The sequence below is a fragment of the Anopheles coluzzii genome, chromosome 3 (genome assembly GCF_943734685.1).
Source record: "Anopheles coluzzii chromosome 3, AcolN3, whole genome shotgun sequence".
NCBI classification, from domain to species: Eukaryota; Metazoa; Arthropoda; class Insecta; order Diptera; family Culicidae; genus Anopheles; species Anopheles coluzzii.
In genome coordinates, this window is record NC_064671.1 from 71,915,921 (window position 1) to 71,931,722 (window position 15,802).

Here is a 15,802-nt window from a genome sequence, read left to right on the forward strand (position 1 = left end):
ATTGCACCGTATGGCTCCTGTTGACTTCGACCGACTCCGATAAACTCTGGACGACTCCGAATTACTCCGACTCCGGCCGACTCCGGTAGACTCCTGCCTTCTTCGGACGACTTCGGACGTCTCCGAACGACTCCGGATGAATCCGAGCGACTTCAAACGACGTCGGACAATTCCGGACAATTCCGGACGACTCCAAACAACCTCGACCTAGACAACTACGACTCTGGACGACTCCGACTCCAGTCGACCCCGGTCGACTCCGGCCAACTTCAGACGACTCCGGACGACTCCGGACGTCTCCGAATGACTTCAGACGACTCCGGACGTCTCCGAATGATTCCTGATAACTCCGAACAATTCCGACCTAAACGACTACGACTCTGGACGACTCCGAGTCCTGTCGACTCCGGCCAACTCCGGACGTCTCCGGACGAGTACGGATGACTCCGTCGGACGTCGGACGATTCCGACCTAGACAACTACGACTCTGGACGACTCCGACTCGGGGCGGATACCACTAGTTCCATTTTTCTGGAGTCGAAATCGTACTAACAATAGTCGGAGTTGGATCGGAGTCGTGGGTGCGCTCCAGAGAGCACATCACTAATTCTGTCACGAAACAATTTGATTGCATAAACTAATTTGCCACTTACCTTGTGTTGTATGAAAATTAACCTGAAATCGTGTTTCCTTCTTCGTATTCTTTTTAAGAATCCACCAATCCACTAATTAAACGTGCACAACAGTTGCTATTTAACGGCTTGTTTAAAATTCGCAAACTTGACGCAGCCGTTGCAGCGCTCAACCCAACGGCTTAAACGCAACGCACCAAGTTTGAAAGATTGCGCGCTCACTCTCGCCTTCTCTCTCGCTCTGTCGCCATTCCTGTACACAAAACCGTTTCATCGCTCCGCTTGCTTCACTTGCTGGCTGCTGCGTTTGAAGAAAACGGCCCACAGACTCGCACACACACACACACAGCAACAGCAGAAGCACCCGTGTAGATCGCGCAGTGCGTGTACGGTTTTCGCACTGAACTGTTTCCGTTGTTTTACCGTCGGTTTTTGTGTGTGGTTTCGTTTTTAGTTTGTTGTTTGTGGTGATTGTGTCTCTTTGGCGTCAAGAAACAGTGCACCGCACGGATGTTACCGCCGCCACTGCTGCCCGAGGACGTGCTTTTCTTTCGGTTCCTTCGCAATCGCCCGACCAAAGAGGTACGCCATACTGTTGTGCACGGAGCCGATCGGCAGCAGCAGCAGCAGTAGCACCAGCAGACAGTCAGATCAAAGAGCGATCGTCCCCACGCAAAGGAGGACGGCCATTTGTAGTGGTGGCTGGTGGCGGCCGGATGATAAATTTACCGAGAGATTAAAAGCAGCGCCTTTAAATCTCGCCCACCGCCAATGCGTGTGTCTGTTTCCCGGAACGGGGAAAGCTTATCGAGTGATTGATACATTGACGGCCGGACGAAAGCTAATTTCGGGTAAGTTTGGGTGTCGGGGAAGGGTATGATGCAGTTTTTTTTCTAGCGGGAAAGATATAGGACGCAGACGGTATGGTAGAAGAAGAGAAAAAAGAAGAAGGGAAGAGCGGAAACGTCATGATGCGGTGGAGAGGAGAGGTGTCGCTCTGTTTTCGTCCAAGGCAGGGAACGATTGACAGAGACACGAAGCGATGAGAATAGTCGCCGAGTGACGAAATATTTGTGGCTCTCCTCGTGCATTTCCTCGGAGGAAGTGGAGAGGGGATGTAGAATGAGGCAGGAAAATGCGCCGCGAGCGGCGTATGCCAAGATTTCGTTCCGTTTTCCGTACAAACCCCATACACCAAGTAAGAGAGAGTGAGCGAGCGAGCGAGCGAACAGGACAGAGAGCGAGAGCGAGAGCACGAACGGCTCACACATGTTTTGTCATTCCGTGAGCGAGCGAACGAGAGCAGCAGCAGCAGCAGCGCACGAGAGTGCAATGGTGTGGTGTTTCCTTGCTTGGGCTCTGGATCTTGCTCCGTCTGTGGAAATTGCAGCAAAAATAGGCCGAAAATCAGTTTCCGTTCGCCCGATGGGTACGCACCAGGTGAGCGGGGTCGGGGAAAGTGCGTGAATTCGGCGGCCGTTTGTCACCAACCGCACGCAGGAACAAGCGCGCACTTTCGGTGACGTGAAACAAGTCGTGGTTTGACGGTGCTGCTAGGGTCAAAGGGTGGAGTGTGTGGCTGTGTGTGTGTGTGTGGAGGGACATGGTATAAAATCGATAAACAGCATGAACTTGACGACGCATCGTTTGCGCCTACTATAGAATGTTGCTCGATTTGGTGCGCGACCATCAAAAAACCCACCTTCGACTCTCGATCCGTCCGTGGCAGAAAAAAACGAGTAAAAAATGGTCTTTTCCGGTGACGGGCACGCTCTCTCGCACGCGGAACCTTGCTACTCTGCCTACGGATGTGTTTGAGGCGCACGTACCCGCAGCCCCCCGTCCGTATCTCATGCTGGGGGCCTCGCCGTGCGACAAAACACGCGAAAGATCGAAGAGAAAGTTTAGCGGCGGTCGTCGTTTCAATTTTGGGCTCCGTAGGCTGGTGTTGTTGTGGTGTGGTGGCTTTTGTGTCACGTTTTTCCTACAGCTTTGTCCCCCCTCCACGGTCGCTCTGTGCTGCATCAATCATTAGTGGGAAAATAATCTTGGGGTGTTGGGCGACCCCAAAAGAAAAAGAAAGGCCCCACCGTGTGTGTGTGTGTTTTCCCCGCTTGTTCGAACAAAGCACTCATTGCTTCTTATTTCGTTGCCACGAGAGACGACGGACGGCGATAATGATGATTTTGGGAACCTAATACATTTCCGTTGTTTTTCTTTCTTTTTTTGCCTCCAATTTTCAGACCCACCACCATTCGCACCACCTGTACGTGTAAATCTGGGTTTATAGTGCGTGTGTGTGTGTGCGCGACTGGCCGGGAGGAGGGCGTGTGACAATTCATCAAACGCAACGAGCGTGGAAAAATCGCTCGTGTGTGTGTGTGTGTGCGTGGTGGAGTGACAAAAACGAGAACTTAATAAACAAAAATTAACACAAGCCCCTCCCTGCCGCCGCAGCTACAAGCGATATGGAGGAGGACACGGAGTACAAGAAGCTGCCGATCGACGAGCGGTGCGTGCACAAGCTGTGGAAGGCGCGCGTCGACGGGTACGAGGAGGCGGCCAAGCTGTTCCGCACGATCGACGACGAGAAGTCGCCCGAGTGGAATAAGTACCTCGGGCTGATCAAGAAGTTCGTCATCGACAGCAATGCGGTCGCGCAGGAGAAGGGCCTCGAGACGGCCCTGGTGTTCGTGGAGAACAGTGGCAACGCGGGCAAAACGGTCGGCGAGGTGATGGGCGGCATCGTGGCGAAGTGTATCGGGGCGCCCAAAACCAAGACGAAGGAGCTGGCGGTACAGGTCACGCTGATGTACGTGGAGATTGAGCGGCAGGAGACGGTGCTGGAGGAGCTGCTGAAGGGTACGGAGCAGAAGAATCCCAAAATAGTAGCGGCGTGCGTGAGCGCGATCACGCTGGCGCTGCGCGAGTTCGGCAACAAGGTGATCAACATCAAGCCGATCGTGAAGCGGCTGCCCGCGCTGCTGAGCGACCGCGACAAGACGGTGCGCGACGAGTCGAAGGCGCTCACGGTCGAGATTTACCGGTGGATTGGGGCGGCGTTCAAGTCGCAGATAGCCTCCCTGCCGGCCGTCCTGCTGGCCGAGCTGGAGGCGGAGTTCGAGAAGATTGGCAGCGAGAAGGCGACGCCGGTGCGGTACCTGCGCTCGCAGCAGGAAAAGCAGCAACAGATTGCCGCCTCCGTGGCGGAAGGCGCGGAAGGCGAGGACGATGGGGACGGGGGCGACGGGGGCGATGCGGGGGATGAGATCGATCCGATGGATCTGATCGACCCGGTCGACATCCTGTCGAAGCTGCCGAAGGACTTTTACGACAAGCTGGAGGCGAAGAAGTGGCAGGAGCGGAAGGAGTCGCTCGAGGCGCTGGAAACGCTGCTGCAGAACCCGAAGCTACAGCCCGGCGACTATGGGGATGTGGTGCGGGCGCTCAAGAAGGTGATCACGAAGGACACGAACGTGGTGCTGGTGGCGCTGGGCGGCAAATGTATGGCCATGCTGGCGAAAGGATTGGCCAAGCGGTTCAACACGTACGCTGGGGTAAGCAATTGCGGTCGGAAAAGAAACATTGCAAGACTGTTAAATACTTATTCCTCTTTATTTCTCTATGCAGGCCTGCGTTCCGGCGATACTGGAAAAGTTTAAGGAGAAGAAAACGAACGTGGTCACGGCGCTGCGTGATGCGATCGACGCGATCTATCCCTCCACCACGATGGAAGCGATCCTGGAGGATGTGCTGGAGGCGCTCGGCAACAAAAACCCCAGCGTCAAGATGGAAACGGCCTCCTTCCTTGCCCGCTCGCTCACCAAAACGCTGCCGGCGGCGCTGACGAAGAAGATCCTCAAACCGCTCATTGCGGCGCTGCTGAAAACGCTGAACGAGCCCGACCCGGGCGTGCGAGACGCGGCGGCCGACGCTATCGGCACCGCCATGAAGCTGGTGGGCGACAAAACGATCGGCCCGTACCTGACCGAGGTGGACGCGCTGAAGATGGCCAAGATCAAGGAGTGCTGCGAGCGGGCGGTCATTACGGTGAAGATACCGGCGGCGCGCAAGGAACGCCCTGCGACGGCACCGGCCAAAGCCGTGTCGGTAATCAAAAAAGCACCCTCGGAGACGAAGGTGGGGGCAAGCGGTGGTGGTGGAGGAGCGGCCACACTGCAGCGCCCCGCAACGGCCACTGTCGTGAAGAAGGTGGTTTCGGGCGGTGGACTGAAGAAAAGTGCTACGGGTGGTTCGATTGGTGGCGGCAGGGGGGCTGCCGGTGGTGGTAGCGCGAAGGCTTCGGCGGCACCGCCCAACACGGAAAAGGACCTGTCGCAGGAGGAGATTGACGAGCGGGCGAGTGAGCTGCTGCCGCCCGATGCACTGGCTGGACTCGGCGATGCCAACTGGAAGACGCGGCTGAGCGCGGTGGAATCGTTCGCGGCGGCCCTTTCCGGGCTGGAGGCAAAGCCAGGCCTGTCGCAGGTGTTGCTTCGCTCGCTGGCCAAAAAGCCGGGCCTGAAGGATACCAACTTCCAGGTGCTGAAGGCCCGGCTCGATACGGCCCGAACGATCGTCGAGCGGTACGGCATAACGACGACCACGGCCGACTACCTGCTGACGGACGCGACGGAGAAGCTGGGCGACGCGAAGAACGGGTCGAGTGCGGCGGCACTGCTCACGGCGATAGCGGAGGGCGGCGCCCGGCTCGACTACACCGTCCAGCGGGCGATGGAGTTCGCCTTCGAGCAGCAAAAGTCCCCGAAGGTGCAGCAGGAGGTGCTGCTCTGGGTCGCGACGGCACTGCGCGAGTTCGGCTTTCAGGTCGAGGCGAAGGGGCTGCTGGAGAGCGCGCGCAAGGCGGTGCAGAGTAGCAATGCGGCGGTGCGCACCGCCGGCATCGGGCTGCTCGGTGCGATGTACCTGTTCATGGGCCAACCGTTGACGATGTTCTTCGACAGCGAGAAACCGGCGCTAAAGCAGCAGATTATGGCGGAGTTTGAGCGTTGCGCGGGGCAGAAGCCGCCGGCACCGGTGCGCGGCGCTGGCGCAAAGGCGGGAGCCGCCGGCGGTGGCGAAGATGAGGATGAGGAGGGTGGCGAGGGAGGCGCAGACGATGAGCCGGCGCCGATGGTGAACGTGAACGATCTGCTGCCGCGCATCGACATTTCGGGCCAAATCACGGAAGCGCTGCTGGCGGAACTGTCGGACAAGAACTGGAAAACGCGCAACGAAGGGCTGGTGCGGTTGCAAACGATCATTGCCGAGGCGAAGCTGATCAAATCGACGCTCGGGGATTTGCCGCAAGTGCTCGCCCAGCGGCTGGTCGACAGCAATGCAAAGATTGCGCAAACGTCGGTCGAAATCTGCCAGCAGCTGGCGATTGCGATGGGCCCACCGTGCCGACAGTACGTGCGGGCGTTCTTCCCCGGCTTTCTGAAGGGGCTGGGCGACGGAAAGGCGTTCATCCGTACCGCCTGCCTCACGTGCATCAACACGTGGGGCGAGCAGGCCGGCTATAAGGACTTTTTCGACGGCGAGATGATCGCGGACGCGCTGAAAACGGGCAGCCCGGCCCTGCGCACCGAGCTGTACGGGTGGCTGGCGGAGAAGCTGCCCGGCCTGCCGGCGAAGAGCATCCCGAAGGACGAGCTGGTGGCGATCCTGCCCCACCTGTACACGCACATCACCGACCGCAGTGCGGACGTGCGCAAGAACGCGAACGAGGCCGTGCTGGGCGTGATGATTCACCTCGGGTACGACGCGATGGTGAAGGCGCTGGACAAACAGAAGCCGATCTCGAAGAAGGACATCCAGGCGGCGCTCGACAAGGCGCGACCGAATCTGCCGGTGAAGGTGCTGCCACCGCCGAAAGCGGCGCCCCCGCCGGAGGAGAGCAACGTCGGCAGCAAGCTGAAGCTGAAAGCGCCCAAGTCAGCCGGAGCGGGTGGGGCGGCGGGTCGGGCAGGTGCGGGATCGGCCGGATCGGACAAGTCGGGTGGGGGCGGTGGTGGGGCCGGCGGGGGCAGTGCTGGTGGTAGCGGTGGAATCAGCTCCTCCCGCAAAAAGGAGGAAGATGCCGACTCGCTGGCCCCGCTGCTGGCGGTGAACGGGCTGAAGAAGCAGCGCCTGGTGGACGAGCAGAAGCTGAAGGTGCTGAAGTGGACGTTCACCACGCCGCGGGAAGAGTTCTACGAGCTGCTGAAGGAGCAGATGCAGACGGCGAACGTGAACAAGGCGCTGATGGTGAACATGTTCCACGACGACTTCCGCTACCATCTCAAGGTGATCGATGCGCTGATGGAGGATTTGGCCACCAACGAGGAGGCGCTGATCTGCAACCTGGACCTCGTGATGAAGTGGCTGTCGCTGCGCTTCTACGACACCAACCCGTCGGTGCTGCTCAAGGGCCTCGAGTACCTGAACCAGGTGTTCCAGCGGCTGGTCGACCGGCAGTACATGCTGGCCGACATCGAGGGCAGCTCGTTCGTGCCGCACCTGCTGATCAAGATCGGCGACCCGAAGGACGTCGTGCGGAACGGGGTGCGCTCGCTGCTGCGCCAGATCTGTCTGCTCTACCCGTTCGCGAAGGTGTTCGTCTTCATCATGGACGCGCTCAAGAGCAAGAACGCGCGCCAGCGGGCGGAGTGTTTGGACGAGCTGGGCTACCTGATTGAAACGTACGGGCTGACCGTTTGCCAGCCGTCGCAGCCGGTTGCGCTGAAGGAGATCGCGCGCCACATTTCCGACCGTGACAATGCGGTACGCAACGCGGCGCTGAATGCGGTCGTGCAGGCGTACTTTTTGGCGGGCGAGAAGATCTACAAGCTGATCGGGCAGCTGTCGGACAAGGACCTGTCGATGCTGGACGAGCGCATCAAGCGCTCGAAGAAGGCGTCGGTACTGCCGGCGAAGAAGCTGCCCGTGCCGACGGCGGCGGGCGGGCCGAATCTCAACGAAACGACGCTGGTGGCGAAGGAAAGCATCGTGCCGTCGGCGGTGCAGGAGCTACCCCACTCCGGCGATGGAGCAGCGGATGATGCGATGGACGACGACGATACGATGGTGCCACCGCACGCGGATGCGGTCGTCGTGCCGATGAAGTGAGTGTTTTATTGAGCTTATTTGAATTCCTTTGGGCGATTGCGTTTTTATTTTTTTGCGAGGCATTTTGTTGTAAAGGAGCAAGAATCTAAATATGAACCTTAATTGGTGGTCGGTCAGACTGAAGGGAAGGTTTTTGATGGACAAACACCCCTATTGCGAATGCTGATCAACCCTTTTGTGTAGCGCTTTTGTCTGTGTGTTGTGTCCGTGTGCCATTGGTAGCTTCTTACTCTGTTCTGTGATGTGTCCCTTGCTCATGCCTGTATGTCGTAAATAAGTTGCATAGTTTTTCCTTCCGTTCCCTTCGTAACGCAATCCAACCAATCTTGCATATAGTCTCTCGCTCTCTCTCCCTCTTTCTCTACATCTGAGTGTAAGCGTGTATTTATTTTTGTCTGTAGGCTCTTTTAACTAAACGGGCGGGTGTTGGGGTGTACTCTGTTTCCTTCCTTTATCTCCCACCTTATTATTGTAGAATGATTGTGCCAGAGCCGCCCCAGCCGCGGGTGGTAAAGGGTCCGTTCAAGCTGGACGAAAACGTGATAGCGGACATCGAGCGGGACTGGGTGAAGGCGGACGATCTCGGCAAAACCGTCCTCAATCCGCTGGATGATTCCTTCATCTACGACGAGCTGACCGTGATCGCGGTGAACGGCGTATCGTACCCGGTGGACCGGTTCCGGCAGCTTACCCAGCGCAACCTGCTCTCAGGCCCCGGCGGCGGCGGGCCGGGTGAATCGCCCGTCCACCAGCAGCACCATCAGCCGTACACGAGCGCCGCAGTGTCCAGCATTCGGCCGTCGCTCGACGGTAGCGGCATGCTTTCGAAACCAAAACCTACGCCTCCCGTCGTCGGACCAAGGTATTAAGGATATGGTGTTTTGACCTTTTTTTTCTTCTTCTTTCTTTTCTTCCTTCAAAACCTCACGATCAAACATAATATATACATTGGCGTCCATTGGCGGTTTTATTTTAGTTTAACCTGTTTTGCATTAGAAGACCTGGATTTGGTTGGTAGTGAGAGAGATCTTCATTTGCATTTTGCTCTGCTCTTCTTCTTGTTTCGTTACAGTTTGACCGATGCGCTGCCAAAGCTGGATCAGAACTTGGTGCGCATCATCCGGGGCATCGCCAACACGGACAGCTTCGCCGCACATGCCGCCTTAAACGAGCTCAACGATATACTGCAATCGCCGGAAAAGCAGGCCGTACTGCGCGGCTACGAGGAAATGTACATACAGAGCGTGTTGCAGCAGTTTAAGGTGTGTAGTGTAATCGATTCCGGCTAGCTCCGAAGATATCTGGAATCGATTCCGGATAGTAGGTCCGGAAGCAGTTTTTGAAATCTATTCCGGAATCGGCTTCGGAATTGGAATCGGCTCCAGAATTGGCTTTGGAATCAGCATCGGTTTCGGAATCGGCCTCGGAATTGGATTCGTCTCTGAATTAGGAATCTGCACCGGAATTGGTTCTGGAATCGGTTCCGGAATTGGATTCAGCTCCGGAATCGGAATTGGCTCCGGAAGCGGTTTTGGAAACGGAATCTGCTCTGGAATCATAATCGGTTCCGGATTCGAAATAGGCTTCGGAATCGGGTCAGGAATCGAAATCGGTTTCGGAATCGGAATTGGCTTCGGAATCGGAATTGGTTCCGAGATCAGTATCGGCTTCGAAATCTGAATCGGTTACGGCATCTCCATAAGAATAGGCTTTTGGGTCCAATGATGCTACGTATTGATAGCCGCAAAGAATCCAAATTTACTTGTAAACGATCTATTCTCATGGAGATTACTGGATTGATTTCGCCTCTGAAACTTCTTATTTCAATTAAAGAACTGATTCTCATTCTGCAGCAAATTCCAACTCTGGAGTCAATTCTTATTCCGTTTACGGAGCAAATTGAGATTCCCAGGTTGATTTTCGATTCTGGAGCAGATTCTGGAGTAGATTCTGATTCCAGAGCTGATTCTGATTCCGGAGCCGATTCCGAATCCGATTCTGATTCTGGAACCGATTCTGATTCCGGAACCGATTCCGATTCTGGAACCGATTCTGATTCCGGAACCGATTCTGATTCTGATTCCGGAACCAATTCTGATTCCGGAATCGGTTTCGAATTCGAAGTGGACTCCGGAATCTGTTTCCTAATCAACTCCGGAATCGACTTCGGAATCAACTCCGGAACCGGAAAAGATTCCAGCATTGGAATTGCTTCCAGAATTGATTCCGAAGATGGAATCCGAATCGAATAGGTCCGGTTCGGAGCTCCTACCACTAGTGCAATGTCCCCCAAACTCTGACAGTCAAAGGTTACCTAACGCTTTGCTTTTTTGCGCTCCTTCTCCCCACCCCGAACAGAACATCCAGCAGAAACCGATCGCCGAATCGATGAACATCTACCAGCCACTGCTGCACAGTATTTTCATGTTTTTCGCCTCCAAATCGCTCGGCAAGCATCTGACGATCGTGTCGATCAAGAACATCATCGCCGTGCTGCTGGGCCTGATGGCGGACAATCGGCTGGTGACCGGCACGGACGACGCCCAGTTCGTGAAGGTGGTGAACGGCATCTGTCTGAAGATACTGGATCGCACCAACTTCACGTACATGAACTGTGCGCTGATCCGGCTGCTGAAGGAGTCCTGCCAAACGAGCTGCCTGCCAAAGTTTACCGACCTGCAGATGAAGTGCATCTGGCGCAACGTGAAGGTCATCCCGGACCGGTTGGCCGAGCTGGATTACGAGGCGGTCCTGCTGGAGGTGCACGACTTTATGCTGACCCTGCCGTCGACCTGGTGGCAGACGCGCCCGTCCGATATGCCGCTGCGCACGGTCAAAACCATCATCCACAATATGACGAAAATCAAGGGCAACGCGATACTGCAGCATTTGAACACGATCCCGACCCGGTCGGAGCTGCACTCGTACGTGCTGCGCATACTGAAGAACATCAACAAGGATGCGACGACGACGGCGGCGGCGGCCGGTTCGTTGGGCGTTGGCGGTGATGGTGGTGGTGAGGGTGGAGGTGCACCTTCGTTGCGACCGAGCACGGCCGGGATGCTGGCGACCGCACAGCACAACGCAATGAACAGTGACAATAACAATCACGGAGCGGGCCGCACCGGCATGATGATTGGTGGTGGCGATGGGGATGGAAGTAACTCGGTGGTGGGTTCGGAGTACCAGAAGTATATTGCGGTGAATGCGAGCGTCGAAAATGGTCCCGATGGTGAGTTTTTTGGTTGGTTGGGGAAGCGGGGTCTGATTTAGATGATTTAATTCTAATTTTCTTTTCTCTCTCCCTACAGCTGCTCCGCAAAACAAACAAAATCCCGAGTTTTGGATCGATCGACTGAATCACCTGCTGGTAAGTTGATTATTTTGCTCTCTGGTAACTCGTTTTTCGTTGCATAATTAAGCTTTTTTGTTTGATTGAATTCCGTTAAAATGTGCCTAAAAAAACAAAAGCAGCTCATTGCATTCATGTGCTTTTTGATTGTGCTTTCAACCCTCACCAGAACGTGGCTCCGCGAGCTGGGGTGATTGTGCGGCAGGGTAGCAGCAGCATACCCGTTGCCAGGCAAAGTAGCCTTAGTGGTGGTGCTGGTGAAGCGAAACGATCCGATGTAGTATCGCCGAAAGCAAAATTACCACCGAAAACGCGAAGCGTGAAATGGAGGTTTTGATTTAAGTTTACCATTGTTGTGTTGGTGGTTGCTGTCGTTGTTGTTACTGTTACAATTCTAGGAGAGTTGGCTCGGCGTATCTGTGTGACGGCAATGAAATCAAAGCGTGCGCCTAGTGGTCGAAAGGAATAGAAGCATTGCGCGTTTTTATGAGTTTTTTTTTATTTATTTTTTTACGATTAAAACAATACATGTGTGTGTTCTTTCTATTTTGTATTATGTGTGCGAGATTAATCAATTTCCTGGTGTTTGAATCCGTTTCTAGAAAAAGACGACCGTCGGAGGGCAACCGAACCGTGCCGGCAGCCTGTTGGGCGCAACCGGCACGCAACTCTCGCTGGACGGTGGCGGTGCGGCAGTAGTGACCGGTGTTGGTGGCATTGGCGGGGTGATTACGGACGAGAATCTGAACCTGAACCAAATGCAGGGCAGCAAGTTCGGCTTTCGGCGCGGGCTGGAGGTGCACGACACCACCACCACCACTACCAACCTGACCGGTGGGACGCCCGTGGTCAGCGGCACGACCTCACAACGGCGCGAGCTGTTGCAGCAAAAGCTGGAGCAACTGAAGCAGCACAAGTGAGAAAGGTGTTGAGCAGAGTAACCCGCGCGTTAGTGTCAGAGGGTGGGAAAGAGAGAAAGAGAGAGAGAGAGAGGGAGCAGAGTGTGTGAGTGTGTATACACAAACCGACATTAGGATTATTCTGGAGATAATACTGCAGGCAGTGTAAATCGTGGGTTTTTTTTGTTGCGCCATCGATGATAGGAATACGTGCCCGCGTCCACCAAAATTTGTTACAATTCAGGATGGTATTATATCATTGTATCGCTCTCTCGCTCTGTCTTTCTGTATCCTTTTTGGGGTGTTCGGGTTTGTCCGACTTTCCGGCAGGAACACCACGAAAAGGAAATACTCATGCCCACTCTCTCTCTCTCCCACGTATAGAGTATCCTCTCCTCACTTATCAGCAGAACCATTACAAAGCAAAACGAGTTACATTCGCGAGCGCAATAGCAGTAGATTGGCTCTCTTCTCCTGGCACGCCATCACAATAATAGTATGCCTAGCGCACAACCGAAGGATAATAGTAACAGCATCCAAGATGCGTTTTTGTTTCCCCCTTCCCGCACTGTCCAGCTCTTCATTAATTATTCCGATTTTGATAGTTGGTTCGATTTTACGACTGAACGTTTAAAAAGAAAGGTATAGGTTAAGGTTGTGTGTGTCTAAAATCTCTCTTCCCAGCCCCAGAGCCGGCCTGCTGCCCACTTTGTGTATTTTTGGCACGGGTTATGCTCAGCATCCTTTCCCCACACTCCCCCCGATGTTGAGGCACGCAGTAGAAGACACACACACACGCCCGAGACGCCTCCCGAATTATATTTAGATGTGTAAGGTCCATTTTTACCACCATCCCCCCCCCCCCCCCCCAGCATTCATCCGCATTAACGTTACTTGCGTAAGATGATTTTGAACTGCGTTTTTAACTTATTCTAGGTAAATTAATTCTCGTGTAGCGTTTCGAGCGAGGTTGGAACTGTTAGGGACAGCAAGATTTTGTTGCGGGGTGCCTTTTATGGAGCACGATGCAAAAAGTAAAAGAAAAAGCATACACACCCCCGGCTGCGTGTTGTCGTTGAAAACCGTTGCAAACTTATTTATGCTCCCATAAACCATACGCCGTTCTTAGTGGTTTTATAACTCGAATAACATCATTCATTTGCACTTAACCCGCCTCCCCCCTCTTAAAATCCGTTTAGAAAAAGGAACAAAAAAGACTAACCGGTTATACACACACATATATATATATATACATTACTTAAGCTCTCATCTCCTATAATGATGCTACGGATATTAGTAATCGGTGGGAGGAAACGGTTTTTTTGGGGCGCAAAAATATATACATAAAACAAAAAAGCAAGCAAAAAAATCCAAACTATATACACCGCAAACACACACAAACACACACCTACATAAACACAGGCGGTGTGTGTGTGTGTGGGTATACATAGCAGTTAACCTTCAGCAAACGCCAGTTATAAACGCGCCCGCGCTTGCCGTAGGGATTCGTTACGATCTTTGTTACACACGTGTTTCGTTACCTTCTTCTGCGCCATGACCTCGTCTACTTCTTCTTCTTCTTCTTCTTCTTCATGCACACACACACAGAGTACACATGTTAATACAAGTAACTTGCTTCACGGTTGAAATGCATACTTAGGGAAAAGCAAGAAAAAGATGAGAAGGTGGAAAAGAAACGTGGTTTTGTTTAAGGTTTTTGTTTCTGTGGCTCCTAGGCTCTAAAATGCAGTAGTGAACGCGGGAGTTTTTCCATCCCTTAGTGCGCTAGAGAGAAGAGAAGCAGGAGGGGGAGAAGAGTAGTAGCATTCAGTTGGTGTTTGAATTTGCTGTGTGTGTGTGTATATATCTTGCAATATATCAGAGAGAGATTGCACACCAGCTTGTGGACGTTCCTGTGTTGTGATTACAAATCAATTACGAGAAATGTACGAAAAAAGAGACAGAAAATGCTGATTTAAGGATTCAACACACACACACACGTAAACCAGTCTCACACAAGAAAATTGCTTAACCTGAAGAAAATAAAAACTATATTTGAATAATATTAATTCATGTAAAAAACAGACCCACACTGAATAATCATTGTGAAAAGTCCGAAAGTCATCACAAAAGGAAGACATCACGATAGCCTACAATAACCAGGATGGAAGAGAATAGTATATTTAATAACATGTGAATTGGATCACTTTGGTTCAACCTCTCGGAATCTTGGATCGTTTACAAATAGGAATATGGTTCGAGAGAAACAACTTCGTTGTAGTAACTGGTAAAGGTGCCTTTGAACAAATCTAATGGAAAAATAGTTGTTTTTGTGCACAAAACTCTGAAGAATACGCCAAAAATTCTCTACACCTCCCCCTACGACCTAGTCGGCCGCTGCCACCGCAGGTTCCGGTGTAGTTCCTTCTGCCGCCACTGCCTTTTCACCATTGCCAGCGGCGTCATCTTCTTCCTCATCTTCATCTTCATCCATTGGCGTCCCGAAGCGGGTCGAGATGGAGGCCAACCGCATTGCCGCCTTGAACCGAGCCGACGCCTTCTGCTTTGCAAGCTTTTTCTTCCACTGTAGAATGGGAAAAGAAGAGTTATTGGCACGCTCTGCAATAAATCAACGCGACAGTGCGATCTTACATTGGCGTCACGCGATGGGAGCTCCTTCAGGAACTGTTGCATTTCCTCCTTCTTCGGGTCGGCAATCGCCAGCACGGAAATGCACCCATCGACCGTACCGAGCACCAGGCTGCGCCCGTCCGACGTGCTGCGGATCGCCGTCAGCTCCGCCTGCATGCGGTAGTTGGCGATCATCTCCGCATCGTTCGTGCGGAACACGCGCAGCGTCTTCCGCCCGCTGTGATAGTACAGCACGTACTCGTCCGTGGACGTAAACATGCAGATCACCGTGAACACGCCCTCCGCCACCTTCGGTATGAACGTCTTCACCGTCGAGCCCTTCTTCAGCTCGAGCAGCTCCAGCCCGCCGCGGGACGGAGCGTACAGCCCGAACTTGCCGTCCGTCGTGCAGGTACCGCTCCACTTCGGTATCGAGCGCACGTGCTTCTTCGTCTTGATGTCCATGATGCTGCCCTTCTCGTTCGTCAGCACCGCCACCTGCGTCGGTTTGTGGGGCAGCGGTAGCAGCGAAACGATCTCCTTGATGTTGCACGTGCGCAGGGAGATGCGATGCATGAACAGGCCAGTGGCTGCGTTAAACACGGCTATCGCATCCTTCCCGTTCTTGTCGGTCGAAGCACACAGGATGTGTTGGCCGTCGGCGGAAATGACGGCACAGCGGAACGGTAACCCGGGTACCAAACGTACCGGATAGTCGTACGAAAATACGATCCCCCCATCGGGAAGACTGCGCACGATCGCGTGCGCCTGTATGCCATTGTCGTCCGGGCCGGTGCCGGTCCCACCTGGCCCACTGGTAGCCGTGCTGGACCCGCTCGTCGCTTGTGGACACGAAACGGTCAGATACTTTGCACCGTGCTCGAGGAAGTTGATCTGCTGTATGCCGGGCTGCGTGTCCCTTGCCAGTACCTGCTCCGTCACCCGGTTCCACACCAATATTTTGCCCGTCTCGGAAGAAAGAATGTACCGTCCATCCGGTGTAATTTCGGCGTGCGTCACAATCGCCCCAAGCGGACTGTCAGCCAGCTTAGCAAGCAGCCGACCGGTGCGTATCTCCCACACGCCAACGCAACCACGCGTCACCGTCACAGCCAGGTCGCCGCTCTCCGACAGGCTGATGTTGTCGATCTGCAGCTCGTGCCGGTCGATCACGTGCA

The 15,802-nt window shown here is 54.0% G+C and overlaps 2 protein-coding genes across 6 annotated transcripts in view; one reads left to right on the plus strand and one right to left on the minus strand.

Annotated features, from left to right (window-relative positions):
* The first annotated feature begins 893 nt into the window (after positions 1-893).
* Positions 894-14,077, plus strand: LOC120954778 (protein mini spindles). 5 transcript variants are annotated; one of them, XM_049609577.1, is made up of 8 exons: positions 894-1,483; positions 2,876-4,189; positions 4,263-7,738; positions 8,218-8,604; positions 8,815-9,004; positions 10,101-10,974; positions 11,054-11,112; positions 11,264-11,660. In XM_049609577.1, the coding sequence occupies exons 2-8, from the start codon at positions 3,101-3,103 to the stop codon at positions 11,429-11,431; spliced, it is 6,243 nt and encodes a 2,080-aa protein (XP_049465534.1). In that variant the 5' UTR covers positions 894-1,483; positions 2,876-3,100; the 3' UTR covers positions 11,432-11,660. The 5 variants fall into 5 exon arrangements, with proteins under 5 accessions (XP_049465534.1, XP_049465532.1, XP_049465535.1 ...); XM_049609575.1 differs by lacking the exon at positions 11,264-11,660 and adding an exon at positions 11,697-14,077 and having other exon boundaries at positions 895-1,483; XM_049609576.1 differs by lacking the exons at positions 894-1,483; positions 11,264-11,660 and adding exons at positions 1,905-2,072; positions 11,697-14,077.
* A 74-nt stretch (positions 14,078-14,151) lies between these two features.
* Positions 14,152-15,802, minus strand: part of LOC120954779 (NACHT and WD repeat domain-containing protein 2) — a 9,088-nt gene continuing 7,437 nt past the window's right edge. Inside the window, exons 10-11 of the mRNA XM_040375012.2 lie at positions 14,646-15,802; positions 14,152-14,577 (exon numbers count right to left, since the gene is read on the minus strand). The exon at positions 14,646-15,802 is cut by the window's right edge and continues 511 nt beyond it. Of these exons, the coding sequence (XP_040230946.2) occupies positions 14,380-14,577; positions 14,646-15,802 (1,355 nt within the window). The 3' untranslated portion in view covers positions 14,152-14,379. The remainder of the gene's footprint in view (positions 14,578-14,645) is intronic.

Excerpts from the sequence above, each read along its gene's own strand:
- LOC120954778 (XM_049609575.1), top strand. The coding sequence starts at position 3,101 with ATGGAGGAGGACACGGAGTACAAGAAGCTGCCGATCGACGAGCGGTGC. Across the intron at positions 10,975-11,053 it reads CGTCGAAAATGGTCCCGATG|CTGCTCCGCAAAACAAACAA; the intron begins GTGAGTTTTTTG and ends CTCTCCCTACAG. Across the intron at positions 11,113-11,696 it reads ATCGACTGAATCACCTGCTG|AAAAAGACGACCGTCGGAGG; the intron begins GTAAGTTGATTA and ends ATCCGTTTCTAG.